Consider the following 25,427-nt stretch of genomic DNA (forward strand, 5'->3'; position numbering starts at 1 on the left):
TTTCAAACAATCACTGCAATTTCCTCCTGTCCAATCACTGAATCACATCTGGCAGCAGGCATTTTATTCAGGTCTTGCAAGCGGGCTGGTCAGGTCCGGCCCACCACACAACTGAGCATGGTGTGCATGAATCTCAGTGCCAGTGTGATGCAAGATACATAGGCCATACACCCCAGAGATTGGTTGATGGAATCAAACAACATGTTCCTCCAGCTGCTCGTAATAGGCAGAGTATAAACATATTTGACCAGCCAGTGCTTGCAGAACCCAAAACAAAACATGTACTGCTAGATGCGATTCCATGTTTGTCAGCACTTGCTGGACAATCCAGATTGTGTCAATAGGTACACTAACAACCAATAAGACAATTAGTCGAGCTCATCACAGGGCTCATTTACACTTGCCAGAAGCGGCGTACACTCACATGCAGGGACCCATTTTCTGCAAAAGGAACAAAGTTCAAGCCTTGGGCCTTTTTCGAGTAGTTCACATTGCTTTGTCTATGACAACAGATTATCGTGGGAGTCCAGGAATATAATATTAAAACTTTCCAAAAGTCAAGGAGCTTAGATCATGTGCGCTTGCCCACTGGTGAGTCAGTTTCAGGGTAACAATCAGTAACTACAGGCCACAACTTCCTAGGAATGGCAATCAACAGCAGACTGCCACTCTGTACTGACTTACCTATGCTTAATTCTAAAGTGTCTGTCTCGCCCGACCTTCCAGAGTCAGGCCACGTGAGGCTCAGGCAGCGCAGCAGGTCTACGGCTCTAGCAGCGAAGTGTAAATGCAGCAGAGTGAAGGATGGCATGTCCCATTTTTATGGCACTAACTGCCTTAAAGCAGGCAAGATTGTCCCATTGAAAGGGAGATGTTTGGAATGGGTGTGCAGGTCAGGGCAGTAGGGGAGGTGTGTGCCCCGTGCAAGGCTTAGTCTTTTAAGTAGTTACACTGAAGTTAGAAGGGTTTTTATTCTTTTACTCCTTTCAACTCTTTCAGACCAACTCAGTGTAAGATGGCAGCACCATTTGAAGTTAGCAAGTTAAAGGCTTTGCTGGATAGTTCCCAATGCAGCGTAATTGTTCAGGGGAAGTTAATTCTTGAGCCAACATTCTCCTCGATCAATGGATATAGGGTGGTCACGTTACTTGTCTAGTATTAGAGATCTAGGCTAATAGCCCAGAGGACTTGAATATTGCGGCAGCTTGAGAATTTGAATTCAGCTTTTAAATTATTGGAAGCAAAAACATGAAGCCAATATGAAGCTGTGTGAATACCCTAAAAACTTCATTATGGTCCTTTTAGGAAGGGAACCAGTTGACCTAATTCAGTTTGGCCTACACATTACTCCAGTCCCATGTCAATGTGGTTGGCTCTTAACATATTTTTCATTGGCCTAGCTGCAACAAAATTACACACACCCACCAGCCCTGCTCAATCTACATTGGCTTTCATTTTAAATCAACCATCCCAAGCTCTAATTCTCCTGACTATTCCCTTTCCTCCAGAATTGGTAGCCTTGTAGATTTTTTCGTCTTCGCCTCACCACTTCTCACTCCTGCAAGACTCGTCAGAAAAACCCACCTCTTTGATAAGATTTTGCTCATCCTTCCCAATACTCCTCTGTTTGACTCCAATTATTTTTGTTCACAACTCTCAGGAGTACCGAAGAGTTTATGTTAAAGATGCAGCATAAAGTATTTCATTGAACACATTTAATAATGGGATTAACTGATCTGATATCCTTCTTGTTGAAACATGTTTTTTTAAAGAATTCAATACCACCAGGTTCACCAATGTACATGAAGCATTAATAAACTAACTATATATTAAAGTTCTTACAAGAGCTTGTTGCTGTTGTTGTAGAGCCATCTTCTGTTGAACGGACGCTTGTGTCATCATCTGCCGCAAAGCTGCTTGTTGCTGCATAGCTGTGGCATACTGTTGCTGAATGTAGTAGTTTTGCATCATCTGCTGCTGGGCCTGCTGCATCACCTGGTAACGCTATATTAATAGAGTACAGCATTGGGGTAAGTTCTTTTGGTCTAGATTTAAAAGAGAGCTTCAGCCATTACTATTTCCTCTTTACCATGCCCTTTGACAACACCTTCCAAATCCACAGCCTCTACCATCTAGGAGGACAAGGTGCTGGCGACCACCATCACCTGCAAGTTACCCCCAAACTACACACCATCCTGATCTGGAAATATATTGTCGTTCCTTCACTGTCACTGACAGCACTGTGGGTGTAGTGGCTCTGCACCACCTTTGAGGGCAATTAAATCTGGCCTAGCCAGTGACACCCACAACCCGTGAAAAAATACACATGCTTACAACTGAATTCAACTTTTCATTCATCATTCATGGACTAGCTCAGTGGTCACAGCATGCCTCTATGCTATAAAAAATTGAAGCATAACCATTTTCTCTGAACTGCCTTCTAGCAAAATACTTTTTCTGGAGTGACTTTTATCCCTCGTTCGCTGTCAGAGAGCAGAGTGATGCAGGCAGTAAATCCAGGGGGAAATCGGGAAACATGGGTTTCCATGTTTACTGTGCGTGTGTGGATGCCAAAAATCTGACTGCCACCATAATGCTGAGCGCTGGTAGCTTCAGTTCGAGCTACCGCAAAGCCTGAACTATTGACTTGGAAAAATGCAAACAAGACAATACAAATGTCAACTCTATAAAGGAACATTGATATCCTGAAAATCAGTTCACAAATTTATCCAGTTCATACAAGACTTAATATTTTGCAATGGTCATCAACATGAATGTTGGCGCTCTCTCCCCACAGATGCTGCCTGATTATCTGAGTTTTTCCAGCATTTTGTTTTTAAAATACAGATTGAGCATCTGCAGTATTTTGTTTTTATATTAATAGTCTGAGCACTATTAACTCAGGTGGAAAAATGAAGTACGAGAGAAACATAATTAATGAGAGAGAAAGCTGAAATGCAGGACAGAAGTTGCAGCATAATGCTAATCTCAATCTAGGCATTAGCTAAATATAATTATGGATACAAGTTATTGGCATGGTTTCAATAATATAATTTTCAGAACAGCATGTGCCGTTTTTTTTCACCTGTCACTTCTCCCAGGGACTTTGTGCCCTTTTTGACTTTCCACTTTTTGTGCGGGTTGATGGGGTCTTTGTCTTCAGCTGCAAGTCCCATTGGTCATGTGCAGGGAGGGGCCTGACCAATGAAAAAAAAACCTGCGCATGTGCAGCTCTTCCTTGGCCAGCATGTGCGCCTTTGGGGGTGGGGGGGGTTGTCAGGTGAGGGGGCGAGAAAACAAACTTTTCCAATTCCCACCATTTTCCTAATGATTGAACTAAAGTCTGCTAACTCAGGGTCACACAGTCTTTAAATGGCCTCTTCTGGTCACATCAAATGCACTTCTGGTCGCTTCACCTGGCAGATAACCTATAGCGATTGATCCTTGGGCCACAATTAAAGTTGATACAGGGCTCAAGAAAATTGTGTCATAATATGCATATTTAAAGGAGGATCATGCACTTTATTAGGCAGGCAGCAAAGGTATCCACCTGAAAGTTAAAATTGAATAGGCAGGTATCAGAAAGAGCGTTTGCAAGTCAGTCACCTGGTCAATTTTAACTACCTGCTGGTTTTCATTAGTAAGCAGGGTTACAATCGCTTCTATAATTTTTGTCAGAAGTTTGCAATAAACAATTTAAAAGTTACAATAAAGATTGTCTTGAAATATTACATTCAGTGAATAAAATCTGAGGGAATCTAGAACATGGACACAGTTTCAGGATAGGGGATCAAATATTTAGGACTCAGATGATGAGAAATTTATTCAAAATGTTGCATTTCTCTACCCCAGAGTATTGTGGATGTTCCGTCATTGACTGACTTTAAGGCCAGGGTAGACAGGTTTTTGGTCTCTCGAGGAATCAAGGGATATGGGGAGTGGGAGCTGTGGTGAATGGAATTGAAGTCCAACATCAGAGATTGATCATATTCAGTGGCAGAGCAGGCTTAATGGGCCATATGGTGCAGACCTGCTCCTATCTTGTGTCCTCACTGTTCTAATTAGTGGATTATCAAAGAGCTGCCCAATTAACCTTCATAGAATGATCTCTCAAGCAAACCATTATTTTTTTTAAGTCTTTCAAAGGATGAAGCGCTTTAGACTTGTCATTTCCATGCAGAGATTTCAAGTTCAGTGCAGCGAATAATTGCCATTAAACATTATATGTAAAAGCTGTATCCAAGGCAGCAAGTCTCCTATGGGTTTGAGTTTAACCTACTGCAATGAAGTCAATAACCAAGGCCACAAGCTCATGCTACAAATCAGGCCTGGTTTCAAACTAACAATACCGAATGGTCACTTTTGAAGTTTAGTGCATTAGTGTTGAAGTGCAGCACACTTGTGGTTGCAGATTTACTTGACTGCCCTTTATAAAAAGCAGCAGCAAATTACCAATTGTTGGTCTTATGCAATCTGAGGTTCATCTTCAATGTGAGAGTTCCTCTTGGGATTCTTTACGCCATTTTCTCCATCTCTTCACAGTAATCTAAACAGTTGCAATAAATATCTAATGAAGAGAAACTAAATTTAAATAGAACATAGAATGGTTACAGCACAGGAGGCCACCATTTGTCTTGTGTACCCATGCCACACACTGCAAGAGAAACTCAGCTAGTCCCAACCCCCACACTTTCCAAGGTCATGCAAGTTTTCACCCTACACCCTACATTTATCCTATCCCCTTAAAAGGTTCTTCTCACTTTAGTAGTTTTGCAAATCAGTGACATCTGATCTTTGAACCTTGCACTAATAGGAACAGTTTCTCCGTTACCCAGACCTCTCATGATTTTAAACATTATCAAAAGTCTTCCCAATCTTCTCTGCTCTAAAGAGAACCACCTCAGCTTCATTTTAGGGATAAAGGAGCATACTGGTAACGTTATTGAACGAGTAACCTGGAGGCCAGACTAATTCTTTGGAGAGAGAAGTTCAAATCCCACCAGGGCAGGTGGAGGAATTTAAATTCAACCAGATAATAAATCTGGAATAAAATATCATGAAAGTACTAGATTGCTGTAAAAACCCATCTGATTCACCAACACCATCCTTATCTGGTCTGGCCTGCATGCGACTCAAATTCGCACTGGTGTGTAATGTAACTGTGCGCTGAAATTACATTCCTGATGAAAGGTCATCAGCAGTCCGAGATGTTAACACACTCTCTCCACAGTTGCCACCTGACCGGATTATTTCCAACTTTTTCTGTAGTTTGATTTTCAGCATTTGCTGCATTTTCCTTCAGTGAAACAAATGTGCCTTTAAACAAATCCATGCTGGCTTTCATTCATTAATCCACAATTTTGCCCTCGAGTATCAGTTCTCGAAGCTTTCCAAGCACAGAAGTTGAACGGACTTGCTGTTAAGTTGCTCGGTTTATCCTTGCACGGTTTTTTCTGAAGGGCAAAATATTTGTAATTGTACAGTCCTCTGGCACCACGCCTATAAATGAGGATTTTAAGACTACAGCCAATACTTCTGCAATCACCTTTACTTCCCCTTAGCATCCTCAGATACATGACCAGGACTGGATGGAATGCATCAATTTTAAACTAACCTTGTCCATACCCCCATGATCAACTTTCAGCCCTTCCAAGATTGCAACTCCTTTCTCTTTCACTATGATTTTGGCAGCATCTTTTTACTTGATAAAGACAGATGCAAAGTACTCACTCACTTAACCATGCCCTCTGCCTCCAGGTGTAGGTTTCCTTTCAGTTGCTAATTGGCCCTACCCCCACCTCTTAAATCTTTTGGATTCCCTTTTCTTTTAACCGCCAGTTTCATCATGTTTTCTCTTTACCTCTGATTTCATTACCCCTCTGAACTTTCTATATTCAGCCTCGTTCCTACTTTCATTACCAACCTGCCATCTGTCATCAGCCCCCTTTTATCTGCTTCATCTTAAATTGGCTTAAGAGGCAGAATCTGTATGTGCAGCAATGATTTTGCTTCTTTGGGCAGGATGCCAACTTAACAGGCAGATAGATCTGTGCTTTAGATTCATAATTAACAGTTTAGCTTGATCCATAACCATCATTTAATTTAGAAGTCATGCCGACAGCGGGATTAAATTTCATCAGGCTACGCAGAGTTGAAAAGGCCATATGCTCGTCTACTCTTTTGTATTCAATCTTGGAATTCAGCATTGCTGTCAAGCCAGTATTTATTGCCCATTCTTAATTGTCTTGGAGAAGGAAGTGTTGAGTCCTCTGCAGTCCATGTGAAGTAAGTACATCCACAGTGGTGTTGAGAGTTGCATGATTTTGATCCAGCAAGTTAAGGAACAGCAATTTAGTTCCAAGCCAGGGTGGTATGTGGCTTGGAGGGGGAACTTGCAGGTGATGGTGTTTCCCTGCATTTGCTCCTTTTGTTCTTCAAGGTGGTAGGGGCCATGGGATGGAAAGCTGCTGTTTTGGCGAGTTGCTGTGTAGAGGTGGCATTGTATGACTGTGGTGGAGGATGAGGTGCCAGTCAAATAGACTGCTTTGTCCTGGACACTGTCAAATTTCTGGTGGAACTGCACAAGCCCATGCAAGTAAAAAATTATTCTACCACACTCCTGATTTCACGGAGTTAGGAGATGAGTATTCCCAGCCTCTGACCTGTTCTTGCAGACACATTATTTAGATTGTTGGTCCAGTTAAGTTTCTGGTCAATTCTAAACCCCAGATGAAGTGGAATTGAGTGATGGTACTGCCATTGAGTGCTAAAGGCACAGATGCTTAGATTTTCTCTTGTTGGGAATCATCCTCCATTGGCACTTGGTGTGAATGTTACTTGTCACTTATCAGCCCAAGCTCAAATGTACAACTCAATCCTTTCTTCTCTTTCCCCTGGCAAGGTATGAGTTTCCATTCAGTTCCAAAGAAAAAAAAATATTGTAGCAATATGATATTTAATGAATTATGCAGATTTGTATTTCCAAACAAAACCACCAAGAACACAGGCAAATCTAAATACAAGATCTGACAGCCACAATAGCTGCACCCACTGGAGAGAATGCACCAGTAGGTTAAAAACCTCATGAATGAGAATTTATGAAAAATGAAATTATATTCTGACAATACTAAGCAATGTGGAATCAAGCACTAGAAGCTGATGCTCATTAACTTAAGTGTGCAGATAACAGTGACACAGAAGTTACTGTTTTCACTGCAGAAAATTTCAACTTGCTTGAATTGAGGGGTTACACAGGCAACAGTCATATGTAACATGCTTAGTTAATTACCTACGCAGTTGCACACAGGAAAATCAACCATAATCTTCAAATCAATGAGCACAGCTTAACTGGCACACCAATTTAATTCAGTTCCCACTTCATCTTATTTAATATAACACTTGGATTTAATGTTTACGGTTAGCAATAGAAAAACTGACAGCAAAGTGGGATGGAACATAGAAATTTTTCTGCATCAATGGGCTAAAATGCTGGAAGATGTAAAGTTCAGGCTATACAATGCCAACACTGACATCAAATGGAATGCTTGCATTAACAGTTAGAAAGGTGTACTTATGAATCTGGATTTAAAAAACGCTGTCTTAGAAAGTATACAGAAATACAAGTTTGAACATATGGTAGATAGTTATACAATTAAAATGTCATATAATCTCCTGAGTAATGGGTGGCCACCAGATGTATTTTAAGCAAACCAAGACCTTCTCGAACAAAGGACAGGTGCAGAAATATGATCTTTTAAAATTTCACACTTTGCAAAAGGAAGAAAAGAATTTCCTGCCCTCAAATAAAAAAAGCTCTCTTCTATTTCATCGTATGTGCCTTGGGGCATGGAGAAATTCTTTGGTATAAGAGTACCCATAACAAAACAAAATCACCTCAAAGTGGTAATACCTCAGAGCTGGCACACATACATTCAACGTGTTGTCAGCACACCTGGGAAAGTGAATCTAACTATAGAGCCAGAATTATCTGATGAGCAGAAGCTACCAGAAAGGCAGAGAACAATGTGGTCATCAGCTAAATTGAGGTTCTGAATTATCCCATAAAACAAAACAAGTGTTTAAGGAATTATTCCAATCAAGGCATTCAAAGTAAACAGGCAGGTACCTTAAATCCTGAAGAACTTGATTTTTAAAAAAAACACGTTTTGGACAAACAATTACAACATCTACATTCTGACTGGCCTAATCAGCAGAGACAGTTAACAATGTCAAGAAGTGAAGTCCAATCCAGTTCGGTCATTGACATATATGCTAACTCAATTCAAGAGAGTTTTGGTTCCACTGTCATATTTAGTATTCCCAATCTATTTTGGGCAGAGATTTTTGGAATCTATTAAATAACCAGGATGTCTGGTGCTCTTTAATAGCTTGGCACAATTGAAATTCTGTCAGGGTCTTCCTGCATGCCTCTGAATGATTCTTCGACAATGCAATATACTTGGAAGGTGATTTGTGGCTGACTCCACCCACCTAGGTCCAAATCTCTTCACTGATGAGGACTTCATCTGGCCAAGTGTCAAACTGTTACCAGTTCAGTCATGAGATCTAAACCAACAGCTAACATGTGCTCAGCAAGCTCATTTGAAGATCTCCATAACGCTGCTGCCTACTTGTTTGCTAGATCTTCAGACAAAAGCAAAACACAGACATAAGGTGTCAGCCAGCACTTGGAGTGGTACCAAAAAAAAAAGAGCATTAACCCCAGTGAAATGCACATCAGTCATTGTTATCCCCAAGTCAAAACACCACCTTATTTCTTTTAAGATATAGCAGCCTCCATCATAACTGAGGATACTGGATAGTGTCGCCAGCTATGGCACTTGGGTCATATTTAAATATACCAGAGGTGGGACACAACCTGCCCAATCAGGCAACTGGTTACGTCCCCAACACCAAAGTCCTTTGCTGGCCTTCAGGTCTCTCTCACTCTTGGCCCTTAGTCAAAGGGACTAACTTTGTACTTAATAAATTAGTGACAAGTGGTATTGCTGTTGATAATGGCATTGAACGTTTCTGCTCGTCACTACTAGCTCTTTTGAGAGACATAAACATAGGCTCAGCTCCTAGGACTTGTAGGATAAATGCAAAATACTTCAAATTATATGCAGTTAGTTCCTTAGACTAGCATTGATCAAAGCTGGCTTTAACCAAGAGAGAGTCTGACTAAAAGATCCAATGCAGCAAAGATGACACCATGAGACAGAATGCTGGGATTTGGAGAAAGCTTAAAATTAAAAACGTGTTTCCCAAAAAAAACATGTGCTGAACCAAACAGATACAAAGTGATCACAAAACTCCAATGGGCAGATCACAAGACCAGCGCAGCTGTCAACGGGGCAAAAACACAAAGCAAGATTAATTCAAAGTCAGACAATAATAGCAAGTGAAATCATGCAAGTAAATGTTTCAGGATTTTAAATCTTAAAAGAGGATGACAAGAGATGGACTAGCTTGTTGGTACTTGGTGGATGAACATAAAAAAAGTACAAGAGCAGACAAGCTATGTTGAACCTTCGGAAAGGTTTGGGTTAGGCTACAAAGGGTATTGCATCTTAAGCTTTGCTCATCATATTTTTGACAGGATATGACGACCCTTGAAGGCACAAGAGAAGATTTACCCGAATAGTTCCAGGGATGAGGGGATTTAGGTGCAAGGTTAGCTTGGAGAAGCTGAGATTGTTCTTAGAGCAAAGGAGGCCGAAGGGCAATCTGACAGGTGTACAAGATTATGGCAGGTTTAGATAAGGTGGACAAAGAAAAATCATTGGTCAAGGGTGCAGGGACTAGGACACGTGGATTCAAGATTTTGGCAAAAGACAGGGTGCAGGTTTAATGCAGAAAGTGATGGTGATAGTGATCTGGAACACTCTGCAGATGAAAGTGGTGCAAGCACAGACGATCAATGATTGCAAGAGGAAATTGAACAGGGACTGGAAGGAAGTAAACTTGCAAGGCTATAGAGACAGTGGGGAACTGGACTGCTTGACAGTGGCATGGATTCAAAGGGCTTAATGGCCTCTTCAAGTTCAAGCAAATCAAAGTATTTTATGTTGGGTAGACATGGATTTATACATCTCAGGGCAAAGAACATAGAAACATGGAAACTGGAAGCAGTAGTAGGCCATTTGAAACTTCAAGCCTGCTCGAAAACTATTCATTTTGATCATGGCTGATCATTATACCTTGATCTCTTTAGCCCCAAGAGCTATATCTAATTTCTTCTTGAAATCAGACATGTTGGCCTCAACTACGTTCTGTGGTAGTGAATGCCACACATTCACCACTCTCTGGGTGAAGAATTTAGAGGCTGATGTGCATGACACAGGATAAAGTAACAGGAAATAAGTAAATTATCATAGAAATCATAGAAACCCTACAGTGCAGAAGGAGGCCATTCGGCCCATCGAGTCTGGACCGACCACAATCCCACCCAGGCCCTACCCCCACATATTTACCCGCTAATCCCTCTAACCTACACATCTCAGGACTCTAAGGGGCAATTTTTTTTAACCTGGCCAATCAACCTAACCCGCACATCTTTGGACTGTGGGAGGAAACCGGAGCACCCGGAGGAAACCCACGCAAACACGAGGAGAATGTGCAAACTCCACACAGACAGTGACCCGAGCCGGGAATCGAACCCGGGACCCTGGAGCTGTGAAGCAGCAGTGCTAACCACTGTGCTACCGTGCCGCCATTAGAGCCACATTTTATTGAAGTTATAGCAAATGAGTTGACTATCAACAGCAACTTGTAGTTGTTTAGTGCCTTTAACATAGTGAAAGGGCCCAAGGTGGCCCACCAATACATTCTATAAAAGTATAAAGTAAAATTTGACAGCAAGCTGCAGAGGAAGATATTAGGGTAGATGATGAAAAGTCTGGCACATTTTAAGGAGTGTGCTAAAGGAGGAAAGTGGGGAAAGAGAAATTTAGGGAAGAGGTTTCACCTTGATAGCTGGAGACGTAGCCACCAATATTGCAGCAGTTAAAATGGAGAATGCTCAGGAGGCTAGAATTAGCTGTGCATAGCTACCTCAAGGGTAGCGGCACTGGAAGAGATTTCAGAGATAAGGAGGGGTGAGGCCGCAGCAAGGACAGGGATGCTGGATGAAGGAGCAGAGGTGGGTTTCATGGGCAAGGTGACTTCAGAGAGGGCAGAAGGGGAGATAGGAGAAAAACAAGAGATTGATGCAAGTTCAGGAATAGGGCAGGGGTGAATTTTACAGCAAGTACGGTCCAATTGCTGGGTGAGGGAAGTGGCAAAAGGCAGCTGATAGGATGGTCTCAATCTTAAGGTCAAAGGTACATGAGCTCCTCATACTCAAAGCATCAGTGAAGACCCGAGTACCTAATAGTGAATATTTATTCGCACCCATCTGCTTTTGGTGATGGCATAGGGAGAAAAATGAAGCACAGTTTTAAATGAAATGGAGTATTACCTGTGCTGCCTGAAGTATTTGCTGTTGCTGGAAATAGGCTTGTTGCTGATGCAGCAAATACTGCTGTTGGAGGAACAGAGGTGCCTGTGGTTTCAGTTGCAGATGTTGCTGAGGCTGTGCTGGCTGAATTGGTGCTTGTTGACCAAGTAACTGAGCAATATGGCCACTACTTGCAGCTGCAACTCCTGTGCAAACCAAAAATTTCACAATGTTTAACACGTTTGCTCACAGATCGGAACTGCAAAAAGAATCTTTTCCTGTTCAGCTGTCTGGATTTGTTAAACTTCGATAAAGCAGATTCCTTGGTCACATGCAAGAATTTCAGGATTTTGTTTTGCACACATTGATGGTTGAAATACAGCTTTTTTTCCACTTGATTTTTCTCTGATACTGGTTCCTTGATTCAATGGCTATTATCCTGGCGCTAGGGATTTCATTGTCCTGGAAACTGATAAATTAAGACGCCTTTTAAGAGATTCGGCTCCAAAAGACGAACAAGAATCAAACTGGCAAAATTACGTTTTCCAAGATCCAAGTTTCAATATGAAAATGCACGAGCATCTTGGGAACTTGAATAGTAACCTAACGAAGTTAAAGATAATACATTGCCGCTGGGCTAAGTTTACGGGTTTCAATTCTCTCAAATTCTTTAAATCACTCCCCAGGGCAGAGAAAGATGGCCTTCCAATTCAGTTGGATGTTCTGTATACATAGAACATTGATATATTAAATTTTAGCTCTCTTTGATGTAGCAAAGAAAATCAATAGAACAAAACAAATGTGTGTCTCCACTCCTACTGATCCAGCTCATACTAGAAAGTGAGAATCTCTGACAATACTCTCCAGTACTCCGCTGTCACACTCTGCTCAACCCAACTTCCAAAGGGCACTAAACCAGTGCAAGGTGGATTTGCTTATGTGCCACTGAGTTTGTATATTTGAATTTGACACTGACAACACTGCAGCAGAGATATCAGGTAGCAGTACAGCTTGGTCATTGGTGCGTTATACATAGTTTCCACAGAAAGAGTAGGGCCAGTTTTAACACAATGCAGCTGAATGGATTACACACAAGGCAAGGGATAAGATGGAGCATGGAGATGGAACCCAACTACAGGCAGAAATGTCGATGCAAAGTCTCAACACATTAAAGCTTTTTTCCTGTCCTGTAGGATGTCACTACATTGTGCTTCTGCTTTCAGAGCTCCTAAAATATTAAGACGTAGTAGAGGCCAATATTATTATTTACAGTGCTGAAAGTTCTGACCCTGAAGGTTTACTGTGGTAACCTCAGTGATCCAGTTTAAGTTCCTTACAATATCTTAGTTTGAGGCCACATGGATTTCACAAATATACTGTTCCCTGTAGTTTCAGATCTTCCTGTACTCAACTGTTCAAGGTCCAATGGAATGATTATCCAAAAGCCTGGCAATTTGAGCTCTCGCAATACTTTAAAAATCAGATCAGTGAATAACCTTGTATTTCATATTCACCGACCCAACATGCCACTGGAAAACCACATTGGAAGGGAGTGCAGATTCGAGAGTTGGCATTGCAGTGTCGTGTCCACATTTCTTTCTGGTTTGGCTCCCTCTGGGAAAGTGGGATTAATTACTTTAGCAACTGATTCATTCAACAAACAAGTCTTAGGTACTTAATGAACATACAGGACACAAGCTGCTGAACAGAGTTGAATAAAGAAAGTGTTGAAGTCCATGTGAAGCTCTGTTACATTCTATTCTATTCTTCTGTTGCCAACGTTCTCTTGCATGCATTACAATTCCTGCAGTATAAATAACTGCCATGAATAGAAGATATAAGAGCACTCCTTTCTTCAAAACAAAAGCTTCCTCGAGAAGTTCCATGTCTTTTAGAGATAAGAATTCAGGTCTCAAACACATGAAGGCTGCTCAGTTGACATGAGTTTGTGAATGCGGTGGCTAGTGTCCCGGATTGAAAAGGGTTACTATTGCTGTGAGTCAGAGACTGGCAAATTCAGTACCAGCTGAACAGATAACAGTATCCAGTTGGTACTGAGCTTTCCAGTCTAGGTCCATACAATAGGCATTATTTTTGGTCCTGGATTCCAAGGACTATGGAATTGCTTGTTGAGTGTCAGCTGAGTGGCTCGTCTCAGACAGGCTATGAATCATATTGTACATCTAGTTTCTTCTGCAACTGAGAATTCAAACAATGTTTTCAAGATAATTTTGCCAACTATTGGGAGGGAGAAATTACATCATTAAATTTCTATTTGCACTTAACGTTAAATTAATAAACCTTCATCCTAGCTTTAAATAACCTGCAATTATCATGACTTGTGTATCCAGCACAATAGAGGCAATTGACTATCAAGGGTCATCCAAAAGATAAAGTTCAATTAGTTTTGGCCATGATGTATATACTTAAATGTTTTGAGCTTGTGTACAGCAAATTGCTGTATCCTTGGTTTATAACATGCTTGAATCAGGCACCATTTCTTAGAGTTGGTCTTATCTCAGAATTGTTAGAGAGTTCATCATTTGGCCTGCCATGTCCACGCCACCTCTCTGAAGTGCAATTCACCTAAACTCACTCCCCCACCTTATCCCCGTAGCCCTGCAATTTCCTTCTCTTCAGATAATTATCCAATTGTCTTTTGAAAACAATGATTCCATCTGCCTCTACCACACTCTTAGGCAGTGCACTCCAGATCCTAACTACTCAATGCATAAAGTTTTGCCTTTTGTTACTGGAACTTCTTTTGCCTTTAACCTCCATGTATCAGTGTGCTCTGGTTCTTGTTCCTCCTGCCAAAGGAACCATTTCTCTCCATCTCCCTGGCCCGGACCCCTCATTGTTTAGAGCATACCTATCATATCTCCCTTCTTCTCCAAGGATAACAACTCCAGCCACTCCCAATTCCATGGATGTAACTGAAGTCCCGCATCCCTCAAAATATTCTCATTAATCTTTTATGCATCTGCTCTAATGTCTTTAAATCTTTCCTAAAGCATGGTGCCCAGGATTGGATGACTACTCCAGTTGAAGCTGAACCAGTGTTTTATACAATTTTATCATAACTTATCCATTTTGTACTCTATGCCCCTTTCTATAAAGCCCAGGAATCCATAGGCTTTACAGTTTTCTCAATCTGTCCCGCCACTTTCAGTAATTTGTGCACATAGAAAGCTGGGTCCCTATGTTCCTGCCTCTTCCCACTTTAGAATTGCACTGTCACCTTATACGGCCTCTCCACAATCTTCCTACCAAAATGAATCACTTCAAACTCCTGCATTAAACTCCATCAGCCATTTTGCTACCAACCCACCAGCCTGCCTGTCTACATCCTTTTGAAGTTATCACTATCCTCCTCACAGTTCACAACACTTACATCCGATTCTAATGTAACTGAGCCCAATCTATTTCACCCTATTGAAGTTGGCCCTTTCCCAATTAATTATTTTTGCTCTGGATTGTTGTCCTTTTCCGTTGTCAACTAGAACCTAACAATGTTATGACTGCTCCCGAACTGATACTTTATCCACATTGTACCCCTGAATCAGATCCAACAACGCCTCATTCATTGTTGGACTGTAAACATACTGACAGAAAATTCTCCTGAAAACACTCTAGAAACTTTTGTCCTTTAAATTATTGTCTCAGTCTATATTAGAATAATTAAAGTCCCTCGTTATAACCTCTCTAATTTCCTACAAATTTGCTTTCCTATATCGTTCCCATTAACTGTCCATTAGTTGGTCTTTTTAAAATCATTTTAGAAATTTTCACTCAATGCTGTTAAAAGACACCATCTAGCAGGATAATTTAAGGGGAAGCATTGTTAAAAAAATAAAGCCAGGCACTTCTTCACTATTGCTTTGCAAACAAGTTATATTTCATGTTTTTATTCCGCTCTCTCCATTAAAAAAAAAACAGGTAGACTGATTTGTACTAATCTTCTGGAGGAAACCAACATCCCAGAACATCACCTATGATTTGAAGTTACATCTGCAAGTGTTACTCAGTGAAGTGCCTTTTTGTTTAAACTTATTGGTTCACTGCCACTCAAAATTGTGAAATTATAACTTTTCTTTAAACAGATTGCCAATGACAAGTGCTATTTTGTGGCGAGGGGATAAGGAAGACATTGGATGCAAACAAGTCACTTAAATCCTCTGAATATTTTCAGTGAATATATACATATGTGCATAAGTACACACCTGATGGTTGAGGCGCCAACTGTGCAGCTGAGGGTTGAGATGCCAACTGTGCAGCTGAGGGTTGAGATGCCAACTGCGCAGCTGAGGATTGAGGAGCCAACTGTGCAGCTGAGGATTGAGGAGCCAACTGTGCAGCTGAGGATTGAGGAGCCAACTGTGCAGCTGATCTCTTCCTTGGCGTCATAACAGGCTGAATCGTCAGAATGTTTGAAGATGGAGTTTGCTGGCCAGCTTTTGGCCTTTGGCGAGGTGCTATTGAGGTCTCTGTAGCAGGTACTGGGTCTGTAAGCCTATGAGGGGTTCATATGAACAGTAAATTTATAAATACACATCCAGCTTAAAACGTCTTCCATTTTTCCCCCCCCATAAAGTAGAACATCCAAATTTGGACTATAGTTTGAAAGGCATCAGGAGATTTACTTTGAATGCTTCTTTTATTGGTTTGAAAGGAACAAAACACAAGTATAACTATACGATGAAGTGACCAGTGTACCTTGCTCTTAGTTGAGACTTTTTAGCAGCAACTTCACTAGCTTTTACTGGTACTGGCATTTTCGCTGGAATTGGCACATTCTGGAAAACAAGAATACAATTATCATCCTTCAGGAAAAAAAAACAAACAACGATATAGAAGGTCTGGCTAAAAATTAAACGGTCTCAACAGGGAACTAATCAAAGTAATCTGGTTTGGTGAAATGTGGAGCTAAAGGAAATTTCAGGTTTTGCCCCTTCTCAAAAGCCAGCTGTAAAGATTCATGCGTTTGAAACACTTCACTTTCAAAGTCTAAGTTGCTTTTACTTTGATAAAAATCCAACATAAAGAATACCCAGTGAACATGCTTCACTAGCCATCTTTGGCCTTACTGACTGAGCTACAAAAAAAACCCTCTAAACATTACGGTCAAGCATGTGTACAGCAAAACAAGAGAACACATATTTACTAAAATTACTAAGTACAGTATAAATAGAACAGGAATCAGATTACGAGCTACTCGCTTTGTTCATGACCTAGATAGCTTACTTGCAACTTTTACACCATCCACACTCACTAGCAGGCATGACTCAATCTGGATAATCTGACACCATCTGCAGTGAACTGTCAAGAGGGCTCTATAAAAGATTATTCCTATCAAAGAATCATTTCTGTGTGGTTATTAATGAAACCAAGAAATATACTTACATTGATATTCGTAACTGGGCACACCTTCTTTGACAGCTTAAATGTAAAGAATGAAACCTGATAAATTTCAGGTCTCTTGTCTGGGTCTGCCTCCAGCATATACCCTGCAAAAAGGAACACTGTCAGTTTATGCACATTTAGGCAAAGTAGCAAAAAAAAACTTTTTGAAATGAATCAGAAGATCTGAAAACTTACGTATTAAGCAATGCATTTCATTGGAATACCTAGAATTATCCGGAATTGTAAAACTCCCATCACAGATGGCTACTTGGCTTTCTCCAAATGGTAAGGTAAAGAAGCATAATTTGTAAAGTAAACAGCCAAGGGCCTAAGAGATAAAAAGAGAGCTTAGAGGAAAATTGTTCCGCAACTGTAGTACACACAGATCAAATTAATTGCGAAATCAAGTGAGGTACAAAGAGCATATAGTCCTTCTACTAGCATTGCTAGAAAGAGATAAATCCTTACATACCCATATGTCAGCTTTAGTAGTAATAGACTTTCCACTGTAAAGGTTAACCATTTCTGGTGCTCTGTATGATAGCGTTGTATACCTGAAAATCAGAGCAAGATTATATCATTCATGCAAAACTAGCACTGCATTTCAAGGAGCACTGCTTTTCCATACTGCTTGTTTGCATTTTGCACACCTTCACGGTATGTTGGTTTTTACTTGAAGTTTAATTACAACAATTTGAATTTAACAACTTCAGCTCCCTTAGGCATGTTATTCAGCAAAATATGAAACTAAACCACATTAGGATAGGTAATTAAAAGTATAAGGACCATCTTGGAGGAGGAAAGAGGTTGAGATAGAAGGGTTTTGGCGGGCCACCAATAGTGGAGTGATGAAAACAGATTAGTTAAGATGCCAGAATTTTAGGAGAACCAAGATCACTGAGGGATGAAGCGCTGAATGAGGTAGGAAGTACCAAAGCCATGGGGGGGATTTGGCAACAGGGATCAAGTGTTTTAAAATTGAGTCATTGCCATACAAGAAGCTAATGCAAGTCAGTATAAAATATTTTTCAGAAGTATAAAATTCACACCGGATTTCTTTTGAAAACATCTAGCAATATAGCTGTGCCATCATGCTAGAAGCTATTGGAGATGCGCTGCAAAACAACTGCAACAAATATTTCAGTAGACTGCAGTAACATTTTAAAAATGGCAAAGCTAACTTGCATTAAAGTAGTTAGACGCTAAGCAGCAGTCAACCATCATAATTAGTTCTGCACAGGGTGCTGTAAAGAGGTTTGTTTGTTAATTTGAACGCCTTCGAGTCTAAAGCCAATTCAATTCAACAGATACAGGATTTTAAATAAGACATACTTTTTTATTTCTTCCTCAATTGCACCAACACCTTCAGTCTGAGGATGTATAAATCTGTTTGTCGCACTTCCAAAATCACACAGGACATAGCTACCACTGTCATGAAGAAGAAGATTTTCCACCTAGTTCAGGACAGAAACAGCAATGAATTTTTAAAAATGCTGCACTTGCTTGCAGGAAATCTTAGTTTGATATTTCTCAAATAATTCTCACCTTAAGATCTCTGTGAATAATTGGAGGTTTGCACTGATGTAGCCTAGCCACTGCTTCACAAGTATCACAGAATATTTGCAGCACCTCAGTTTCATTAAACCCAGAGTGCAATCGCTGGTTCATCAAGTTAACCACCTGTCCACCTGAGAGAACAGAAAAATCTCATGCATTAAAGTGCACTATTGAATTATCAACTGAAACTCAACCCTACTAGTTTACGCAAGGGCCACCAAAAATATTGCTCACTATAGTGCAAAGTCTTAATTTTTCAATTTGGTTTTATTCAAACTTAAGGGTAAGCAGTAGGATGACAAGTAAACTAAACACAGTAAGGAGTCCAACAACACCAAGTTAAAGTCCAACAGGTTTATTTGGTAGCAAACGCCACTAGCTTTCAGAGCGCTGCTCCTTCGTCACCTGACGAAGAAGCAGCGCTCCGAGGAGCAGCGCTCCAAAAGCTAGTGGCGTTGCTAACAAATAAACCTGTTGGACTTTAACCTGGTGTTGTTAGACTCCTTACTGTGTTTACCTCAGTCCAACGCCTACATCTCCACATCAAGTAAACTAAACAACAGGTAATGCTAAATAGAATAGCAAGAAGTTATTCCAGCACCATAACAGCAAGTAGTCAGGGAGGTGGTGAAAATTTGAAAGGTACTATATCAATGGGGATGAAAAGGAGAATGAGCATTAAGTATTCATTAGAGGTGATTATTAGCTTGCACTGAGATTTGCCAGTTTCAACAACCAATGTAGACAACAATCAGTTTACACAAACAAAATCCTGGGAACTAATGTTTTCTATCCCAGAGCATAAGGCAAGCTAGGGATGACATTTGTGAAGAGCTGACAATAGTCACGAAGGAGGCAGTTTGAGAGATATTGCTCAAGTAAAAGCAAATAATGATTCATAGAAAGGGATAAATTTAAGCAAGTAAATGGCCCTTTGGTCTTTTATCAGTATCTATTAGACTACTAATGGAATTGATTACCAGGAAGAAATACGCTCAAGTCTATCAAGGCTGTAAAATGCAGCCAACAGTCAGGGAAAATGAACATCTTGCATGATAAACCACTTTTAAACTGCTTTTTAAAAAATTCTTTCTACGCCATCCTTAAAGTTATAAAGCCAATGCTCAGAATGGACTGGGCAAACTCTAATCGATCCGTAGCTTGCTCCAAAAACCAAATTCAAAATCTAATTGAATCCAATTCATGGTCCCTTTAAGAGAGGGGAAACAAGATCCAAGCTGACAAGATAAGACATTGCATTCCATCTTGGGCTCAATCTGACCTTTGATCTTAGCCAAAAGGTCAGGTTTAACTACTTGTTCTGGGACGATAACATCCCAATGGTGGAAAATCCCGTGCTGTGCTGAAGTTTCTCAAAACCCCTCAATAAATGTACTTATCAAAAGGCTGCTACCAAAGCTGAAAGTGGCTAAAATTCATGCTCCAAAAAGGATGTGGATTCAGAATTGGCTGTAAAAAACGTGATACGTCGTTAACAGGTTGAAAAATGAGCTGCTCAGAATACTCAACAAATCAGGGCTGGGGAATTGATAGTTTCCAATTTATTGCAACAACTTAGATTCAAAAACCTGAAGCAAAGCCAAATTTGCAGGTGAACCCGAGAGACAGTATAGTTTCACAAAGCTGCCGAAGACCTATGTAAAAAAATGTTAGGTGAAATCTGTTAACAGGCACGAGTAGCAGATTAAATTTAATGCAGACAACAGCAAGATGCTACATATTGGAATTAAACATGAACGGTTAAGGAATAGCTCAAAAAGGTGCAGCGACATGTGATCTAGGGCCATTTGATGCTAAATTAGTGGAACAGCAGCAAATCACCACGAGATCAGTTGATATAAAATGGCTAAGGTCACTATAAAACTGCACAGCCTTCAGTTTTAGTCACAGACAAATAAGAGGCATATGAGACAGGCAGAGCCACAACACTGCTCCCTTCTGGTACAGCAATCGCAGCTGCCCAAGGGAGTAGTATAGCTGACACTATATCAAACAAAACAAATGTTAAACGGCATACACATGCAAGTACTTAATACTCCATTCCTTACAAAGTAGCACAAGTGATTTAATGTCGAGCAAGGCCAGAGGACAGAAAGAGTGCAGGGCAGGCTGCAAATGTGGGATCACTGGGTGATGGATAGTTTTAACAATGACCGCTGGCCAATGAATGGAGGCTAAGCAGTCTGACATCTTCCACAAAACAAATCAGATCATTAAAAAAAGGCTTGGACAAACTTCATTCATTGAAAAGACATTATAGCCAGAGCGAAAGATGGCTTTTCATATAATGAACAAGATGATGTATTTGATTAAATGCCCAAGGCAAGTGCTGTAGATTCAGAATGAACACTTTTTTGTGATATTTGCATAATCATTCAAGGCAATTTTCTATCTTCCAGGTAACTACCAATTTAACCTACAAATCCCTTTGAAAAATTTAACTGGATGTTTTAGAATTACCATAACATTTGTTATTCAGTTTAGGTGGAACTGAAACACTATTTACCTAGAACCAAGGCACTATTTAGGTTGAACCGAGGGATTTGAACTAGGTATGGTTGGTCATGCATTTTACTGCGTGATATGTTGCATACAACTGGAAAGAGCAGGAACAGTCACCTTACTTAGTTTTCTGTTCCATTTTTTAAATTATGCAGTCATAACAAACTTCCCGATTTAATGGTAGATTCCACTGTTGTGCAATCTTCAGAGGTTTAATTATAAATATTGTGTTTTCTGCTTTCCCCGAAGTTAAGGAAACTAATGTCCTTTTATGAAACTAAACTAAATAGTGGGAAAGAATTAGAAATACAAATATTTTGAAGTAGGCTGAGGGAGATTCTAGTTAATGCAGAATCATACACTGACACACTGGGAGATTCTGCATACACCCAGACTGCAGCATCTATGGAACTGCAAGTACGTGGTATAGCAAGAGCAGACCATTGGATCTCTCAAGTCTGCTCCATCATTCAATATGATCACGATTGATTTTTTGCCTTAACTCTGTGACCCAGTCCTGAGAGATCAAAAAATTGCTTATCTCAGCCTTAAACATGCTCAATGTACAGCTGGTCTCATCTTCTGCCATAGTTCAGAATAAAAATCAACACCAAGCTTTTTGGTAGGGTGGAGCCTCCAAGTAACATTACATAAAAGATACAAAATGGACAAAATTCAGGCAAATTATTCAAGGTACTGTGAAATGTAATTTTTATATATTTATGCTATAAGCATTCAGTTTCCACATTAATAATCTCAACTATGGAAAAAATGGCAGCTGAAATAAAAAATTGATAAAAATGACAATTGAATAGCGAGTTCATATTGGTAAATTTTGTTCATTAGACTTAAATTTGTGAACATGAAATTTCAACTTGATCAAGGTTATACAAAACATAACATGATTGACTGGAAGTGCCACTATTGTACTGTTTGTATATCTGGTGGAGAGATGCACACATGCGTATACATTGACAGCAGCGATTCAAGGCAACAGCTCACCTTCTTGAGGGCAATTAGGATAAGCAATTAATGCTGGCCTAGCCAGCAGCCACATCCTATAAAATATATTTTTTTTTAAAATGAGAAATTATGTAGATAAATATCAACAAACCTCTGCAGTATTCCATTAGAATAAGGACTTCCCATACATCACTGGCATTTATCGAGGTAACACTGGAGTCCAGGTAGTTAACAATATTTTTATGCCCAGACAGATTTTTCTGTTTACAAAGAAAGGAAAGCAAAATACTTTAGCAATTTCTGTGAAAGTAAACATTTCACACATCAAAAACTTTGCTCATTTAACTCAAAACATGAAATAAAAGAAAGTTCAACAACATAGATTCTGTTAGCATTGCAAAGTAATTATATGGTCAAGTAACCCTTAATTTTTAATATGGGTTCAGTAACATGTAGGAAAAAAGGAGGATCTCCACTCCTGAAAGATTATTCCATATTTTGGTGGTTTATTTTAGTTTGTAACATTTTCATTTCAGCTCCTACAGTTTAAAATCCTTCTGCAACATAAATTCAATATCAAAAATTTACATGAAAATTTACATGAAAACCCAGGGACTGATACCCAGGTTTCCCCCGCTTTTTAAAATAGCAAACAATTGTGCAACCAAGTGATGATACTATGCTGCAAGTTAAATAAAAATTTATATAAATCGAGTAAAGTGAAGTTTCAACGAACAATAAATTGAGATCTGAATCAGTATAAAGCACCCAGCCATCTAATGCGTAGAACTCATCTAAACTTGTGTGTTTTAGCAGTTTGCACCCTTTACCACCAAAGCTTTAATTATTGTTGCTGTTAGCATTTTGAGACATCCAACTGTACAGCCCTTTATCAATACACCTTGAACAGTCCCACTCTATATTAGACGGACATAGGGTGGCATGCCATGCGTTACAAACATATCCTGCTGCGAAGGTGCAACCATCTTTGCTGGTTCAAAAAGTCTAACATATGTAAGCATACATGCCCTCTGGTTACAGAATTGACTTGCTGTTTGATGAGGGATGTTTGCAGATGGTAAAGTGCATGTATATTTCCAGTCTGCAAAACAAGGCTAATACAACTGGAACATAAAACATGTTTTACCAGCACTTCACCCGCAGCACAAGGGTACTCAACGTGCCAGTTTTCTCCTTCTTAAATAATTGGTCGATAGTAATTTGTTTCCAATCCTATTGGCTTTTTTGTTTGCAATCATTTGTACAAAACAAATTTCTCACAAACACATTAAACTAAAATTCACAGCACAAAAAACTCAGCTCATCGTCTTACAACAAAATAAAATCCAGATCATTTTAGTTTAATTCATTCTTGGGATGTCATTGGCTAGGTCAGCATTTATTACTTATCCCATATTGCTCGAAAAGATAGTGGTGAGCTGCCTTCTGAAATTGCTGCAGCCCATGGGGTATGGGTACACTCAGACTGTTGGGAAGGTAGCTCCAGGAATTTGACCCAGCGACAGTGAAGGAACAGTGATATATTTCTAAGCGAGTGTATTGAATGGTTTGGAGGGGAACTCTCAGCTGGTGGAGTACCCATGTGTCTGCTGTCCTTGGCAATGGTCCTGGGTTTGGAAGGTGTGGTTTAAGGAGGCTTGGTGAGTTGCTGAAGTGCATCTTGTAGATGGTAGACACTGCTGACATGGTAGCGGTGGTGGAGGGAGTGAAAGTTTATGGATGGGGTGCCAATCAAGTGAGCCACTTTTGTCCTTGGTGGTGTCCAGCTTATTGATATTGTTGGAGCTGCACTCATCCAGGCAAGTGGAGAGCATTCCATTACACTTCTGACTTGTGCCTTGGTGGACAGGCTTTAGAAAGTCAGGAACGGAGTTACTACCACAGAATCCCTAGCTTCTCACCAGCTCTTGTAGCCATGATATATATAGCCATGGTGTATATATGGCTAGTCTGGTTCAGAATGTTGATGGTGGAGATTTAGCAATGGTTATGCCATTGAATTTCATGGGGCAATGGTTACATTTGCATGTTGGAGATGGTCATTGCCTGACACTTGCGCAGCACGAAAGTTACTTGCCACTTGGCAGTTCAAACTTGGATATTGCCCAGGTGTTGCTGCATTTGACATGGGCTGCTTCAATATCCGAAGAGTCATGAATGATGTTGAACACTGCAACAATCAGCAAAAATCCCCACTTCTGACCTTATGAATACATTTGTACCTTCCCATATAGTTCCCCAAAATAACTTAAAATAACAAATGCAAAAACATCATAGTAATCTTCCATTACTATCTTTCGCATTTATCCAGAAACAATTCAAGTTTTTCTTTCCTCACCTTTCATTCCCTCCCCCTGCAGTATAAATATCTCCCACTTTCTGTGCCTTTTAGCTTTGACAAGGAGTCACCTGGACTTGAAACGCCAGCTCTTTTCTCTTTACAGATGCCGCCAGACCTGCTGAGATTTTCCAGCATTTTCTCTTTTGGTTTCAGATTCCAGCATCCACAATAATTTGCTTGCATTCAATTCAAGTTCTTCACCTAATTCAACCATTCCATGTTCTCTGCTTATGAATTTTCAAATACAACAAGTTGATTCAAATTCTGGATGCTGGGAGTCTAAAAATAATGCACCCAGAAGTGGTTTCAATTCTAACTGTTCCTGGGTAACTGCTGCTGCAACAATCAGAACCAAAGTTTGTTACGTTTCACAATGGAGGGCCATTACCCAATTCCAGCACATATTTGTGGTACCCCCAGATACACTTCAAGCACTGAGAAGACACTCCCAAAGTTTCTATGGGAATGGCCAACCCGGGGCTGTTGCGAAGTGTGATCAGGAAAGATGACAGCATGAGGCACACATTTCCATGATCAGAAAAAATGACAGACATATCTCAATTCATATAAAAAAGTGCCAATTTGATGCACAAGATATCATCTTTGTGATGGTGATGGAAAAACTTAACGATAGATGCAATTCAATAGTCATTGCCAAACATATTTTACACAATATCTTCATGTTACAGTGCTCTTGCGTGTAGTCCTTTCAAATATTAAAATGTTGAAGGCTTAGAAATTGCCCAATAATTTACTCATAGCCACACTTGCATTGCCAAGAACTTCCCATCATATGGTTGTGAATAATCAAAATAATTTCAACACTGAACAAGTCTGAATCATAAAACTGGATCGTGTTGTATCATGGACAAGAGGAGAATCGGAGACAGGTTGGGTCAAAAGTCTGTTTCTAGTTTGTCATAATTATTGACACTATTTGCCTCAAAAATACTGAGGCAACTTTTAATTTGGATGTTGACAGTGAGTGCACAAGTTCATATGGGGAATGTGGAAATTCTTCTCTGAATAAATTGAAGATGGGATGGCACTAGCTAAATTAAAGAATTATGAGATGGAATTGTCTCATTCATGACAGTAATGTTTGAATATTACAACACATTTTTTATGCTTTAAAAAATATTTCACAGGACGTGGGCATGGTTGGCTAGGCCAGCATTT

The 25,427-nt window shown here is 40.0% G+C and overlaps 1 protein-coding gene across 3 annotated transcripts in view; it reads right to left on the reverse strand.

The window, feature by feature from the left end:
* The window catches only part of LOC144480300 (AP2-associated protein kinase 1-like), a 69,614-nt gene that overhangs the window by 11,463 nt on the left and 32,724 nt on the right, over positions 1 to 25,427 (reverse strand). For 2 of the 3 annotated variants that reach the window (XM_078199648.1, XM_078199647.1), the window contains exons 3-12: positions 22,038 to 22,146; positions 18,389 to 18,531; positions 18,176 to 18,297; positions 17,316 to 17,397; positions 17,039 to 17,171; positions 16,844 to 16,947; positions 16,157 to 16,236; positions 15,664 to 15,953; positions 11,462 to 11,646; positions 1,843 to 2,004 (exon numbers count right to left, since the gene is read on the reverse strand). In XM_078199648.1, the coding sequence (XP_078055774.1) occupies positions 1,843 to 2,004; positions 11,462 to 11,646; positions 15,664 to 15,953; positions 16,157 to 16,236; positions 16,844 to 16,947; positions 17,039 to 17,171; positions 17,316 to 17,397; positions 18,176 to 18,297; positions 18,389 to 18,531; positions 22,038 to 22,146 (1,410 nt within the window). The remainder of the gene's footprint in view (positions 1 to 1,842; positions 2,005 to 11,461; positions 11,647 to 15,663; positions 15,954 to 16,156; positions 16,237 to 16,843; positions 16,948 to 17,038; positions 17,172 to 17,315; positions 17,398 to 18,175; positions 18,298 to 18,388; positions 18,532 to 22,037; positions 22,147 to 25,427) is intronic. The other variant, XM_078199649.1, reaches the window with a different exon arrangement.

Source organism: Mustelus asterias, chromosome 28, assembly GCF_964213995.1.
Source record: "Mustelus asterias chromosome 28, sMusAst1.hap1.1, whole genome shotgun sequence".
Lineage (NCBI taxonomy): Eukaryota > Metazoa > Chordata > Chondrichthyes > Carcharhiniformes > Triakidae > Mustelus > Mustelus asterias.